This window comes from Babylonia areolata, chromosome 14, assembly GCF_041734735.1.
Source record: "Babylonia areolata isolate BAREFJ2019XMU chromosome 14, ASM4173473v1, whole genome shotgun sequence".
NCBI classification, from domain to species: Eukaryota; Metazoa; Mollusca; class Gastropoda; order Neogastropoda; family Buccinidae; genus Babylonia; species Babylonia areolata.
Window position 1 is genome coordinate 17,163,339 of NC_134889.1, and position 15,000 is coordinate 17,178,338.

Consider the following 15,000-nt stretch of genomic DNA (forward strand, 5'->3'; position numbering starts at 1 on the left):
TAAGCTAAAATGTGATTAAAGAAGTGAACCATTAATGAGCTGAAGGGTGACTAAAGCAGTGAGCCTCCAGTGAGCTAAAAGATGGTTAAAGCATTGATGAGCTAACGTGTGATTAAAGCAGCGAGCTATTAATGAGCTAGTTGATTAAAGCAACGAGCCATTAATGAGCTAGTTGATTAAAGCAACGAGCCAATAATGAGCTAGTTGATTAAAGCAACGAGCCATTAATGAGCTAGTTGATTAAAGCAACGAGCCAATAATGAGCTAGTTGATTAAAGCAACGAGCCATTAATGAGCTAGTAGATTAAAACAGCGAGCCATTAATGAGCTAGTTGATTAAAACAACGAGCCAATAATGAGCTAGATGATTAAAGCAACGAGCCATTAATGAGCTAGTTGATTAAATCAACGAGCCATTAATGAGCTAGTTGATTAAAGCAACGAGCCATTAATGAGCTAGTTGATTAAAGCAACGGGCCGATAATGAGCTAGATGATTAGAGCAGTGAAGGACTGGTAAGCTGAAAATGATTAAAGCATAAAGCATGGGCGAGCTAAAAGGTGATTAATGCAGCGAGCCAGTGGTGAGCTGAACGTTGATAAAAGCAGTGGGCCATTGGTGAGCTAAAAGGTGAATAAAACAATGAGCACTGATGAGCTAAATTCTGAATAAAGCAATGAGCGCTGCTGAGCTAAAAGGTGAAAAAAGCAACTGAGCATTGGTGAGCCAAAAGTTGATAAATGCACTGAGCCACTGGTGTGCGAAAAATGTCTTCAAAGCAGTGAGCGATTTGCTAAGAGCTAGAAAGAGATGAAAGCAGTGAGCGATTGAATTAAAAGGTAATTAATCAAAGCAGCGATCATTGATGAGCAAAATGGTGACCCATGAAAGCGACGAACTGCGACCCACGGTGATCCTTTAAACTGTAGTGTCGTCAGTAAGGTGAACACAGACTTACAGGGTTACCACCAACATCACTACTACTACTACTACTACTACTGCTGCTGCTGCTGCTGCTGCTGCTGCTGCTGCTGTGGCTGCTGCTGCTGCTGCTGCTGTAATGTCATTAATGATAATGTCATGAGCTCTTCTGTCCATTGTGCTGCTCTGATCAAACCAATCTGTCAGTCTTGTTTTGTGACGGTGATGTTTCTCTTCGTTTGTTACTGTTATTGTTATCATTGTCATTATTGTTATTTATTGTCGCTGTTGCTGTTGTTGTCGTCGTCGTCGTTGTTGTTGTTATTACGTTGTTATTATTTATCTATTTATTCTTTTAGATATCATTATTATTATTATTGTAGTGATACACTCTCCACGGGCAGAGTAGCATAGCCCAATTTCACACAGAACAGTCTGCTGTGACAAAAAGGATTGTAGAACAACACAATATAATACAATACCATACTTCTTGTTGTTTTTTTTTTCTCTTCGTTCGTGGGCTGCAACTCCCACGTTCACTCGTATGTACACGAATGGGCTTTTACGTGTATGACCGTGTTTTGCTCCGTCATGTAGGCAGCCATACTCCGTTTTCCGGGGGTGTGCATGCTGGGTATGTACTTGTTTCCATAACCTTCCGAACGCTGACATTGGTAACAGGATCTTTAACGTGCGTATTTGATCTTCTGCCCGCGTATTCACACGAAGGAGGTTCAGGCACAAGCAGGTCTGCACATATGCTGACCTGGTAGATCGGAAAAATCTCCACCCTTTACCCACCAGGCGCCGTTACCGAGATTCGAACCCGGGACCCTCAGATTGAATGTTATTGCGCCCGTCAATACACTACAACTCTCGTGACACAATGGACCGCCCGTTATTGGACGTGACGTCTAGCTGTGACCAGGTGCGTGGTTCATGTCTGTTCAATTTGGGTTGATCGATCGATTGATTGAGAGAGAGAGAGAGAGAGAGTGTGTGTGTGTGTGTGTGTGCACGCGTGACTGAAGCCTGACTGAATAACACAGAAATCGAATGAAGAGTTCCTGAATGCAACTCTCAGTCGGCTGGCTCTACCGAGGTAGGCAGCCTGTTGTGCAAATGACCCCGTGTTTATAAAACGCTTAGAGCTTGGTCCCTGACCGAGGATAATCAGTCAGTCAATCAATCTGCAAACGCTTGGGTTCCAGATGCTGTCTAAGACACACGTTTCGTATCAATTTTGTGAGCGCACTTTCTAAGTACGTTGAAAAGTAATAATAGCTGACTCTGTTTTTAAATGATTGGAATCATCAACAGAGTTCCTTGACTACTTTGGCTGCTGAACCTATGTGAAATGAGATAAGTGTGACAATCGGGGTTTCCCTGTGTCCTCTGTGAGAACATGTCATGATGTCGTGCACAGCAAAGGTGGTATGATCCGAATAGGATGAAGTCTGAATGCAGAATGGTGACAGGCATCCTGTCCAGAAATCTGTCCCATCCCAGTGAGGGGACAGCCCCTTTGTCTCACTCAGTAAGGAGACAGCCCCTTTCTAACTCAGTAAGTGGACAGCCCCTTTGTGTCACTCAGTAAGGGGACAGCCCCTTTGTGTCACCCAGTGAGGGGGCAGCCCCTTTATCACTCAGTGAGGGGACAGCCCCTTCCTCACTCAGTAAGGGGACAGCCCCTTTGTGTCACCCAGTGAAGGCACAGCCCCTTTCTGTCACTCAGTGAGGGCACAGCCCCTTCCTCACTCAGTAAGGGGACAGCCCCTTTGTGTCACCCAGTGAGGGGACAGCCCCTTTATCACCCAGTGAGGGGACAGCCCCTTTGTGTCACCCAGTGAGGGGACAGCCCCTTTGTGTCACCCAGTGAGGGGACAGCCCCTTTATCACCCAGTGAGGGGACAGCCCCTTTATCACCCAGTGAGGGGACAGCCCCTTTATCACCCAGTGAGGGGACAGCCCCTTTATCACCCAGTGAGGGGACAGCCCCTTTATGTCACCCAGTGAGGGGACAGCCCCTTTCTGTCACCCAGTGAGGGGACAGCCCCTTTATCACCCAGTGAGGGGACAGCCCCTTTGTGTCACCCAGTGAGGGGACAGCCCCTTTGTGTCACCCAGTGAGGGGACAGCCCCTTTGTGTCACTCAGTAAGTGGACAGCCCCTTTGTGTCACCCAGTGAGGGGACAGCCCCTTTCTCACTCAGTGAGGGGACAGCCCCTTTCTCACTCAGTGAGGGGACAGCCTCTTTGTGTCACCCAGTGAGGGAACAGCCCCTTTCTCACTCAGTGAGGGGACAGCCTCTTTGTGTCACCCAGTGAGGGGACAGCCCCTTTGTGTGACCCAGTGAGGGGACAGCCCCTTTCTCACTCAGTAAGGGGACAGCCCCTTTGTGTCACCCAGTGAGGGGACAGCCCCTTTCTCACTCAGTGAGGGGACAGCCTCTTTGTGTCACCCAGTGAGGGGACAGCCCCTTTCTCACTCAGTGAGGGGACAGCCCCTTTGTGTCACCCAGTGAGGGGACAGCCCCTTTGTGTCACCCAGTGAGGGGACAGCCCCTTTCTCACTCAGTGAGGGGACAGCCCCTTTGTGTCACCCAGTGAGGGGACAGCCTCTTTGTGTCACCCAGTGAGGGGACAGCCCCTTTGTGTCACCCAGTGAGGGGACAGCCCCTTTGTGTCACCCAGTGAGGGGACAGCCCCTTTGTGTCACCCAGTGAGGGGACAGCCCCTTTATCACTCAGTAAGGGGACAGCCCCTTTGTGTCACCCAGTGAGGGGACAGCCCCATTGTGTCACCCAGTGAGGGGACAGCCCCATTGTGTCACCCAGTGAGGGGACAGCCCCTTTGTGTCACCCAGTGAGGGAACAGCCTCTTTGTGTCACCCAGTGAGGGGACAGCCCCTTTGTGTCACCCAGTAATGGGACAGCCCTTTTGTGTCACCCAGTGAGGGGACAGCCCCTTTGTGTCACCCAGTGAGGGGACAGCCCCTTTGTGTCACCCAGTGAGGGGACAGCCCTTTTGTGTCATCACCCAGTGAGGGGACAGCCCCTTTGTGTCACGCACGCATGTCAGCAGCAGGCAAAGGGTTAAAGGGTCAAAGGATTAAAGGTCTTCTAAAAATAATACTAATAAAATGAAGACGGCAGCTGGTCTGACCCTGGAAACCTCTGGTGAAGAACCGAGAACCCAGCATCTGTCATTATCAGTCACACTGAATTCCAGTATCTGAGAGCACTAAGAATTAAATTTAGCTATTTGCTATTTTGTGCTGTTGGGGAAAAAAAAAAAATCTGCTTAGAGACGAGATTGATAAACCAGGCTTTCTAAACTCAAGCACCTCGTGTCTGTGGCTGTACTGGCTTGAGCACTGACATGAGGATGGATACCTGAATAGTTCTCTAGTTTATTGGTGGGCACGTGGGGCGTGACGTTAAGACGCGTGTTTGTCTGAACACTTGTCAACGCTATCAACGTCCTGTTGAACTCGTCCGTCGTGGTGCATCATTCAGAGCTGTAGCTGTGTGTTTGTGAAGCAAATCTTATTATTATTATTATTTTTTTTTTTATGATACGAAGGTGAGTGCACTAAAAGCTCAGCACAACGTAAAAAAAAATTACTAAAAGCATGTGAGCATGAAAGCAGGAGACTTTTATGGTTTTCGTTGTTGATTGATGCTGTTGGTCGTGGCGTGGTGTCTGTGGCGGTGCTGAGAAGAAAGGGGGGATTATTGTGTGGAAAGTCTATAAACGCAATTTGCTGTTGTTGTTGGTGGTGGTGGTGTTTGTGGTGGTGGTAGTGCTGAGAAGAAAGGGGGGAATTATTGTGTGGATAGTCTATAAATGCGGAAATTAAAACAACACTGACTATAAACATGCTTATATTATATATATATATATATATATATATATATATATATATATATATATATATATATATATGATAGTCAGTCGTGTCCGACTATGACCATCAGAACAGCAGAGGAGGCAACTGCTGTTCCGACTATTTGGGCTAGAATTTGATTATAGTGGAGAGTGTCTTGCCCAAGTTACATCCCCACTCTCTCGGCCAAGAGGGTTTTAGGACAGTTGGCGTTGGGATAGTTCCCAAAGGCCAACTAGCCCACAAGGCTGCAGCACTAAGAGCCAGTGCAATTTTGCCTCCTAGTTTGAGAGTCATAGTCCTTCACAAAAGACTAAGCTGTAAATGGTTTCCCATTGACTGGAGAAACCATTGATAATACAGCTCTCACTTTGCTGTTGGCCCAAATGTAAACTTATGTCAATCTATGATATAAGCCAAGTGTTGATATATATATATATGTATATATATATATATATATATATATATATATATATATATATATATATATATATATATATATATATATACGCAGCCACACATAAACGCATCGCTTACTCAGTTATCTGTTGGTGGATTTGTTGGTTGGTTCGTTGACTAGTTGGTTGGTCAGTTACTATTTCTGATTATATAAACAGAAAAATGACAACAGCTGTTCGCCAATTCTTCACTCAAAACGACAGCACACAAACCACGACAACAGCTCACAGAACGAGACGTTTCCTGTTCTCCACACGTGCCGCAAAAGACGGACACCTAACACGCCCTAAAAGCATTCTCCAACAACACTGATACAAGTTGACGTCCTCCCTCAATACCTTTTTTTCTCCTGTTGTAAAAACCTTCCGTCCTGCATCCATTAGACGCCCTGCACTTTAACTGAAAGACTCCAGCTCCTTGTCTGATGACATTAGACACCCCTGGAAGACTCCAACACTTTGTCTGATGGCATTAGACGTTCTGCACTGTAACTGAATGACTCCAACTCTTTGTCTGATGACATTAGACTTTCTGCACTGTAACTTAAAGACTCCAACACCTTGTCTGATGACATTAAACGTTCTGCACTGTAACTGAAAGACTCCAAACACATTAGACGTTTTTCCAACACTTTGTCTGATGACATTAGACGTTCTGCACTGTAACTGGAAGACTCCAAACACATTAGATGTTTTTCCAACACTTTGTCTGATGACATTAAACGTTCTGCACTGTAACTGAAAGACTCCAAACACATTAGACGTTTTTCCAACACCTTGTCTGATGACATTAGACTTTCTGCACTGTAACTGGAAGACTCCAACACCTTGTTTGATGGCATTAGACTTTCTGCACTGTAACTGGAAGACTCTAACACCTTGTCTGATGGCATTAGTCGTTCTTCCAACACCTTGTGTGATGAAATTAGACGTTCTCCACTGTAACTGGAAGACTCCAACACCTTGTCTGATGATATTAGACGTTCTGCACTGTAACTGGAAGACTCCAACACCTTGTTTGATGATATTAGACGTTCTGCACTGTAACTGGAAGACTCCAACACCTTGTTTGATGATATTAGACGTTCTCCACTGTAACTGGAAGACTCCAACACTTTGTCTGATGACATTAGACGTTCTGCACTGTAACTGGAAGACTCCAACACCTTATCTGATGACAGTAGCCGACAGTAAAGACCTACTGTCCCTAACAGGATCAGTTGGCAGGCTCCCGTCTTGTCACTCAGCACAGAACTAGGCGGTTTCTGCCGTCATAACAGCCAGCCGAGAGTGCAGGGAAATAACTATTTCACCCCGAACATGAGTTATCGTTCCTCATGGCATCAGCAAACAGAGTCGGATGTTTTCGTTCAGCTCTGACCAAAATCGCTCAGACATTTTGGGGTGGGGGGGGGGGGGTGGGGGGGGGGATGAACCACAAGGCACACTGACGTTTCATGGCACACTTGAAGCGTCTTCTGTAACATCAATGACAATTTTTTTTTTTTTTTTTTTTTTAAAGAATCTTAATGATTTGCTATTATTGGAACGGAAGATTTGCAATGAAGAGGGTGGATGGTGCGGAGGGTGGAGGGAGAGGAGGGAGGAACGGGGGTTCTGAAATGAAGGGGGTGGCTGCATGGCATATGGTGATAGTGTTGGTGATAATGATAATGGTGACGACGACGACGACGACGACGATGACGATGACGACGACAATGGTGATGATGGTGGTGATGATGATGATGATGATGGTGATGATGGCGAAAAGAATAATGATAATAGTAATAATGATAATAATATTCTTCTTCTTCTATCTTATCTATCTATCTATCTATCTATCTATTATTTTCATCATTATGATGATGATGATCATCATCATCAGTAGTAGTAGAATTATGATGATGATGATGATGTTTTCGTTGTTGTTTTTATTGTTGTTGCTAATGATTATGGTGCTGCTGATGATGATGCTAATGATGACGACGACCACGACGACGACGACGATGATAATGATGACGATGGGAACGGTGACGACGACAACGACGACGACGACGACGACGACGACAAAAAAACATCGAGAGCTCTCCATTGCCAATCATCTACCCTTTGCATGACCTAGCCGATGCAGGAGTGTTCCTGAACGGAGTCAGTCCAAACGTCCGGCAGTCCATCCACTGTGACATTGATCCCACCTGTCCACTGTCCGCGACTCTGAGTGACCCTCCACTGACCGGGTCCCTGTCCAGTCTGACTGACAGCTTGACGTTAATCGGGCTACGATCGTGCTACTTATACAGTGCCCATCCTCGGTCAGAGACCAAGCTCTCTAATGCCGAGTCATTTGGACACAACGGGCGTTTGCTTTCCTGGGCAGATACGTCCTGAGAGCTGTAGTGTGTTGCGTTGCGTTGTGTTGCGTTGCGTTGTGTTGCGTTGTGTTGTGTTGCGTTGCGTTGTGTTGCGTTGTGTTGCGTTGCGTTGTGTTGCGTTGCGTTGTGTTGCGTTGTGTTGTGTTGTGTTGCGTTGCATTGCATTGTTGCGTTGCATGGCATGGCATGGCATGGCATTGCACTATATTGCATTGTATTGTGTTGTATTGTATGTATTGTACTGTATTGCATTGTATTGTATTGCATTGCATCATGTTGTATTCCATCGCATTGCATTGTACTGCATTGCATTGGATTGCATTGTATTGTATTGTATTATTGCATTGTATTGTATTGTGTTTTGTTACATTGTAATACATTGTATTGCATAGTATTGTAATGTCATTTGCACAACCGCCTGCCTCACTTGGACAGAGTCGACTGAGAACTGTATTGTATTGTATTGTATCGCATCGAATCATGTTGTATTGCGTCGTATTGTCTTATCCTGCATTGCATTGTACTACATTGTATTGTATTGTGTTGAAGCGTATTGCATCGTATTACATTGCATTATGTTGTATCGCGTCATGTTGTATTATATTGTACTGCATTGCATTGCATTGTATTATGGTGTATTGTATTGCATATCATCATGTTATATTGCATCGTGTTGTGTTGTACTGCGTTGCATAGTATTGTATTGTTTTGTATTGTATTGCATCGTACTCTGTTGTACTGCATTGCATCATGATATATTGTATTGTGTTGTATTGTACTGCACTGTATTGTATTGCATTGTATTGTGTTGTATTGTATATTATTGTAGTGTATCGTAGTGTGATGTATTGTATATCGTTGTAGTGTGTTGTATTGTGTTGTGTTGTATTGTCGCTTCATGTTGGTTCAACTCCTCTACAAAGGTACACGCACAGCTCGTGATGTGTGTGTGCAGGGACCAGCTGAAAGCCGTGGTGCCGCTGAAGTTGTGGTGGGAAGAGCCGCCAGCTGATGACTGCTGTGTCTGGAACCAGGGAGACATCGTCATCAACACTCCACCACGGGAAGGGAGCTGGTGACCACTTTACTTGGAGGGGAGGAGAGAACACTGAATGTCTGTGTTTCATCTGTTCATTTTTTATTTTATTATTATTTTTTTTTTTTTATAAAATCCCCTCTTGTTGTGCTTTTGTGATGTGAGGTCAGCGTCAACGCCTACGTGTCGAATTCAGTCTCTACACGTGTCCAAAATAAAAGAACAACAGCGACAACGACACGCAAGATAAATAATGACCCGAAACAACAACAGCACAGAACGCCAGTGCACAAAGTTCAATTGAACGACAGCCACACTGTCTGACACTGACTGAAGTGTTGTTGAACAACAACAACAACAACAACAACAACAATAATAACAACAACAACAGTCTGACATTGCCAGAAGTTCAATTTTGTGGGAGGAAAAAAAAAGGATGCCACATTACAGGGAGCTCAAGACGAAGTAACTACGAGGTGTACGGAAGGAGCGGACAGGTCGCCTGCTGAATTCCAGACGAACAGTGCCGCGTACTGACGGGTTCTGATCCTTCAACAACAGTGCAGTCATACTGAGCGTCAGCTCAACAACAGTGCAGTATACTGAGCGTCAGGCAAACAACAATGCAGTCATACTGAGCGTCAGGCAAACAACAGTGCAGTCATACTGAGCGTCAGCTCAACAACAGTGCAGTATACTGAGCGTCAGGCAAACAACAGTGCAGTCATACTGAGCGTCAGCTCAACAACAGTGCAGTCATACTGAGCGTCAGGCAAACAACAGTGCAGTCATACTGAGCGTCAGGCAAACAACAGTGCAGTCATACTGAGCGTCAGCTCAACAACAGTGCAGTCATACTGAGCGTCAGGGAAACAACAGTGCAGTCATACTGAGCGTCAGGCAAACAACAGTGCAGTCATACTGAGCGTCAGGCCTGGTCCTTCAACAACAGTGCAGTCACAATGAGCGTCACAATGAGCTGGTCACATGATCAAAGTTCCAGCATGAAGGAGCCTGTTGTGAGTTTTTTTTCTTGATGGGTGCAGTGCTGTCCTACTGACGGTGACAGTGTAAGGACCTGGTACATTGAAGGGCGTGAGGACCTGGTACAGCGAAGGGCGTGAGGACCTGGTGTACTGAAGGTGTGTGAGGACCTGGTGTATTGAAGGGTGTGTGAGGACCTGGTGTATTGAAGGGTGTGTGAGGACCTGGTACAGTGAATGACGTGAGGAACAGCAGGACCTGGTACAGCCAAGGATTCGTAGGGAACCTGTACACTTTCAAACCACCACCACCACCACCACACACACAGTGCATGGCAGGCGTGGCGGGCAGAGGACTTCTGGGAAGGTCGGCCACCACATCGTCATCATCGTCGTCGTCGTTGACGACGGTGGGCGCCTCGCCGTCGGCCCGTGGCGCCGAATGGCTGCAGAGCGTGCGCAAGATGGGGTCCAGTCCCAGTTCCCCTGTGGCGGACGCCAGCGAGAAGTTCTGGGTGCCACCCGGCGTGCTGGAGAGGAAGCGAGCCCAGAGTCTGGTGCCAGCCATCTCCAGACAGGGCAGCGATGAAGGTGGGTGGGTGGTGGGTGGAGTGTGTGTGTGTGTGTGTGGGGGTGGGGGTGGAGTGTGTGTTTGTGTGTGTGTGTTTGAGAAAGTGTGTGTGTGTGTGTGTGTGTGTGTGTGTGTGTGTGAGAGAGAGAGAGAGAGAGAGAGAGAGAATGTGTGCGTGTGATCATGATCATGATCATCATCATCATCATCATCGTCGTCGTCGTCACCACCACCATCACCATCAACATCATCATCACCACCATTGCCACCATCATCACCATCATCCTCATCGTCTCCATATCCATCTTCATGATGGTTGTGGTTCTGAACACCCGCCAGAAAGAGAAAGAGAGGGAGAGAGAGAGAATGAATGAATGAATGAATGAATTATCTTTATTTTCTGAGGGTAATAGATTAAGCATACATGCTTTTTTTTTTCATCCAGCCCTCAAGAGAGAGAGAGAGGGAGATATATAGAGAAAGAAGATAGAGAGGGAGATAGAGAGAGGCATGGAGAGAGGGGAGAGAGAGAGAGAGAGAGACGGAGAGAGAGAGAGAGAAGGGGTGAGGGAGATAGAGAGGGGGGAGATAGAGAAAGAGATAGAGGGAGATAGAGAGAGAGGGGGGGGAGTTTGAGAGAGAGGGGAAATAGAGAAGAGAGAGAGAGAGGGAGATATATAGAGAGAGAAGAGAGAGGGAGACAGAGAGAGAGAGAGAGAGAGAGAGAGAGAGAGAGAGAGAGAGAGAGAGAAGAGAGGGAGAGAGAGAAAACAAAAACAAAAACAAAATTATATGGGTGAAACTGATGGGGCGTGGGATGAAAGGCAGCCAAAAGGAACAGCTATCAGTTACTATAAATAGAGCTAGCTGGAATTAAAACACTTTTTTGGGGGGAATGGGGGGGGGGGGGGTGTTCATTACAAATGGCATTGCAAGCGCGTACAAATTAAGAGTGAATAAACCTGGGATTTAGTAAACTGAAAATCATCATCGTCATCATATTCTTCTTCTTCTTCTTCTTCTTCTTATTGTTGTTGTTGTTGTTGCTACAGTGTTGATGCTATGCTTTCTTTTCTTTTCTTTTCTGTAGTGTTGTTGCTGTTGTTGTTGTTGTTATTGTTGTTGCTGTTCTGTTGTTGCAAGAGTGTTGATGCTGCTGCTTTCTTTTTTTCTTTTCGTGTTTTTTTTTTTTTTTTTTTTTTTTTTTTTTTTATAAAGAGTTGTTGCTCTCGTTGTCGTTTTTGTGACTGCAATCACTATTGCTGTCGTTGTCTACTACCTTTTTCTATATTATAATTATTATTTATTTATTTATGCAAGCTTATCTATTATTTATTCCCCCGTTTTTTTTTGTTGTTTTTTGGTTTTTGGTTTGTTTTTTTTTGTTTTTTTCAAGGCCTGACTAAGCGCGTTGGGTTACGCTGCTGGTCAGGCATCTGCTTGGCAGATGTGGTGTAGCGTATATGGTTTTATCCGAACGCAGTGACGCCTCCTTGAGCTACTGAAACTGGAACTGAAACTGTCGTTGTCGCTATTGCAATCACTGTTGCTGTTGTTGCTGTCGTTGCAGTTGTCGTTGTTATTGCAATTACTGTTGCTGTCTTTGTTGTTACTGCAGTCACTGTTGCTGTTGTTGTTGTCGTTGTTGTTACTGCAATTACTGTTGCTGTTGTTGTTGTTATTGCAGTCACTGTTGCTGTTGTTGATGTCGTTGTTGTTGTTGTTGTTATTGCAATCACTGTTGCTGTTGTTGATGTCGTTGTTGTTGTTGTTGTTGTTGTTATTGCAATCACTGTTGCTGTTGTTGATGTCGTTGTTGTTGTTGTTGTTGCAATTACTGTTGATGTTGTTGTCGTTGTTATTGCAATCACTGTTGCTGTTGTTGATGTCGTTGTTGTTATTGCAATCACTGTTGCTGTTGTTGATGTCGTTGTCGTTGTTGTTATTGCAATTACTGTTGATGTCGTTGTCGTTGTTGTTATTGAAATCACTGTTGTTGTTGTTGTTGTTGATGTCGTTGTCGTTGTTATTGCAATTACTGTTGTTGTTGTCGTAGTTGTTATTGCAATTACTGTTGCTGTTGTTGATGCCGTTGTCGTTATTGTTATTGCAATCACTGTTGTTGTTGTTGCTGTCGTTGGAGTTGTCGTTTTTATTGCAATCACTGTTGCTGTCGTTGCCGTTGTTGTTATTGCAGTCACTGTTGCTGTTGTTGTCGTTGTTGTTATTGCATTTGGCAGATGTGGTGTCCGGACGCAGTGACGCCTCCTTGAGCTACTGAAACTGAAACTGCAGTCACTGTTGCTGTCGTTGGTGTTATTGCAATCACTGTTGCTGTTGTTGTTGCTGTCGTTGTTATTGCAATCACTGTTGCTGTTGTTGTTGCTGTCGTTGTTATTGCAATCACTGTTGCTGTCGTTGCTGCTGTTGTTGCTGCTGCTGCTGCTTCTATTTTGAGCTGAACGTTTTCAGAGGGGCCTGGTTTGTTATGTCCATTGAAAAGAAAGCTGACAACACCCCCCCCCCCCCCCCACACACACACATCCTCCCTCCCCCTCTCTTCATTTTACAGAGCAATGTGCGACTTTCCTTTTTTACCCTTCATGGAGAAATTCCAATTGTCACTCTCTCCGTCTCTGTCTCTACATAGTTTTGTCTGCCCCTTTCCCATATCTGTGTCTCTCTCTGTCTGTCTGTTCCTCTCTCTCTCTTTCTCTTTCTTTCTTTCAGTCTCTTATTCTCTGTCTGTCTCTCCCCCTTTCTCTCTGTCTCTGTCTCTCTCTCCGTCTCTGTCTCTCTGCCTCAGCTGTGAACGCAATGTGATTTTAGTTCCTCCTTTCCCGACTCAGTGTGATTTGAATTCCCCCTTCCAAAAACAGTTTTGTTTCAGTTATGCCTTTTCAATCACAATCAGAACAGTTTCATTTTAATGTTCCCTTTCATCTACAATAAACGTTTGATTTCCCATTCTCAAACCTAGTCTGATTTTAACCATCCCTTTTTAAATACAGTAAACACAGTGCGGTTTTTTTCCCTTTTCCAATCCAATCACAATGAAAACGTCTGATTTCAGTGGGGGTTTTTTGTTTGTTTGTTTGTTTGTTTTTCCTTTTCCAATCACGGTAAATAAGCCCGATTTGGGTTTTTTTTTTTCTTTTCCAGTCACAGTAGAATTAGTCTGATTTTGGTTTTTCCTTTGCAGCCACAATAAATACAGTTCCATTTAACCCCCCCCCCCCCCTTCCAAAATATAGTTTCATATATTGTTCTATTTATATTTTCCCTTTCCAATCACAGTAAACAAATATGCTTTTAATTTTCCCTTCCTAAGCGTAATAAACAGTCAGGTTTTTATTCCCGTTCGCCACTACAGTGAACATAAAAGATTTTATTTTGATTCTCCCTTTCCAAACATAGTAAACAATCTGAATTAGCCTCAGTAAACCCAGCCATGTTTTAAATCTACCTTCCCTACCTCAATAAACCCAGTCCTGTTTTAAATTTAACTTCCAACCTCAATAAAACCCAGTATTGTTTTAAATCTACCTTCCCAACCTCAACAAACCTTGTTTAAAATCTACCTTCACAACCTCAGCAAACCTTGTTTTAAATCTGCCTTCCTAACCACAATAAAAACAGTCTGTTTTGATTATCTATTCCCAACTGCAGTAGACACTATCTTGCTTTAACTCTGCATTTTTGATCATAGTAAATCCAGTCTTATTTCGTTTTCTCTCCCCAACCATAGTGCTCTCAGCTTTGTTTTGATTCACCATTCCTCACTACAACAAACACTGTCTTGTGTTAATTTTACACTCCCAGCCACAGTAAATATACTATTATTTCAATTCATCGTTTCTAATTACATTAACACAGTTTTGTTTTGACTGTGCATTCCCACCATAACATGAAGCAAAGCCTTCAAGACTCACTTGTGCTTCCAGTAAAGGAATCCTGAGGATAAAAAACAAACAAAAAAAAACCAACAAGAGATTTGAAAAATTGTTGAAACGTGCTCTGTCTTAAATATGATATATAGAACAAGCTTGGAAGGAAAAAAAATAATTAAAAGAAGAAGAAGAAGAAGAAGGCATGTCAGTGGATCGAACCATGCATGCTCAATTCGGAAGCAAGCAGACTAATCCCCACTGCTGCCGCGCATCTGACGTCATTCGACTAAGTTTAATACTTGTGCGACATCGTAATAACGTGGTTTAAATCATGTTTTGGGTTTGTATTTTGTTTTTTTCTGTTTATTATATATCGATCATTCTTGTATTTCGGCGGTAAAGGAGACGTTGCCATCACTTCAAGCACACCACAACACATGGTAGATCTCTAGATCTGCACTGACGAACCAGTCTACAACGGGCTGAAAGAAACGATCGATTCAATTTTTCTTTTATGTTCATTCCATTTGTGTCCACTTTAGAATATTTGTATGCAGTAAACAAGTCGATGATGTATATAGTATCACTGTACGTGTTCTGTCCAGAATTTGTATTTCTTTTCTTTTAATTGTGAGCAAGAAAAACAAGGTCGTCGTCTTCGAACACAATCTAATTTCCTGTAGGCCTAACTCAGTGGAAGCTGGGTTTTTGTTGTTGTTGTTGTTTTCTAATTTCGGATTTCGGAACGAATCCCAACGAACAAAAAAACCCCTTAATGATTCGGAAATATGGTTTAATTCAGGAGACTTACAAGCTGATTTTTTTTTTTTTCATACTATGTTTAAGCCAAATTTGGCAATGGCAGACAAAGTATTTCCAGG

The 15,000-nt window shown here is 44.1% G+C and overlaps 1 protein-coding gene across 1 annotated transcript in view; it reads left to right on the forward strand.

Moving 5' to 3' along the window:
• Window positions 1-10,077: 10,077 nt before the first annotated feature.
• Window positions 10,078-15,000, forward strand: part of LOC143289515 (synaptotagmin-5-like) — a 116,103-nt gene continuing 111,180 nt past the window's right edge. The window contains exon 1 of the mRNA XM_076598509.1: window positions 10,078-10,249. Coding sequence (XP_076454624.1) covers window positions 10,123-10,249 — 127 coding nt within the window. The 5' untranslated portion in view covers window positions 10,078-10,122. The remainder of the gene's footprint in view (window positions 10,250-15,000) is intronic.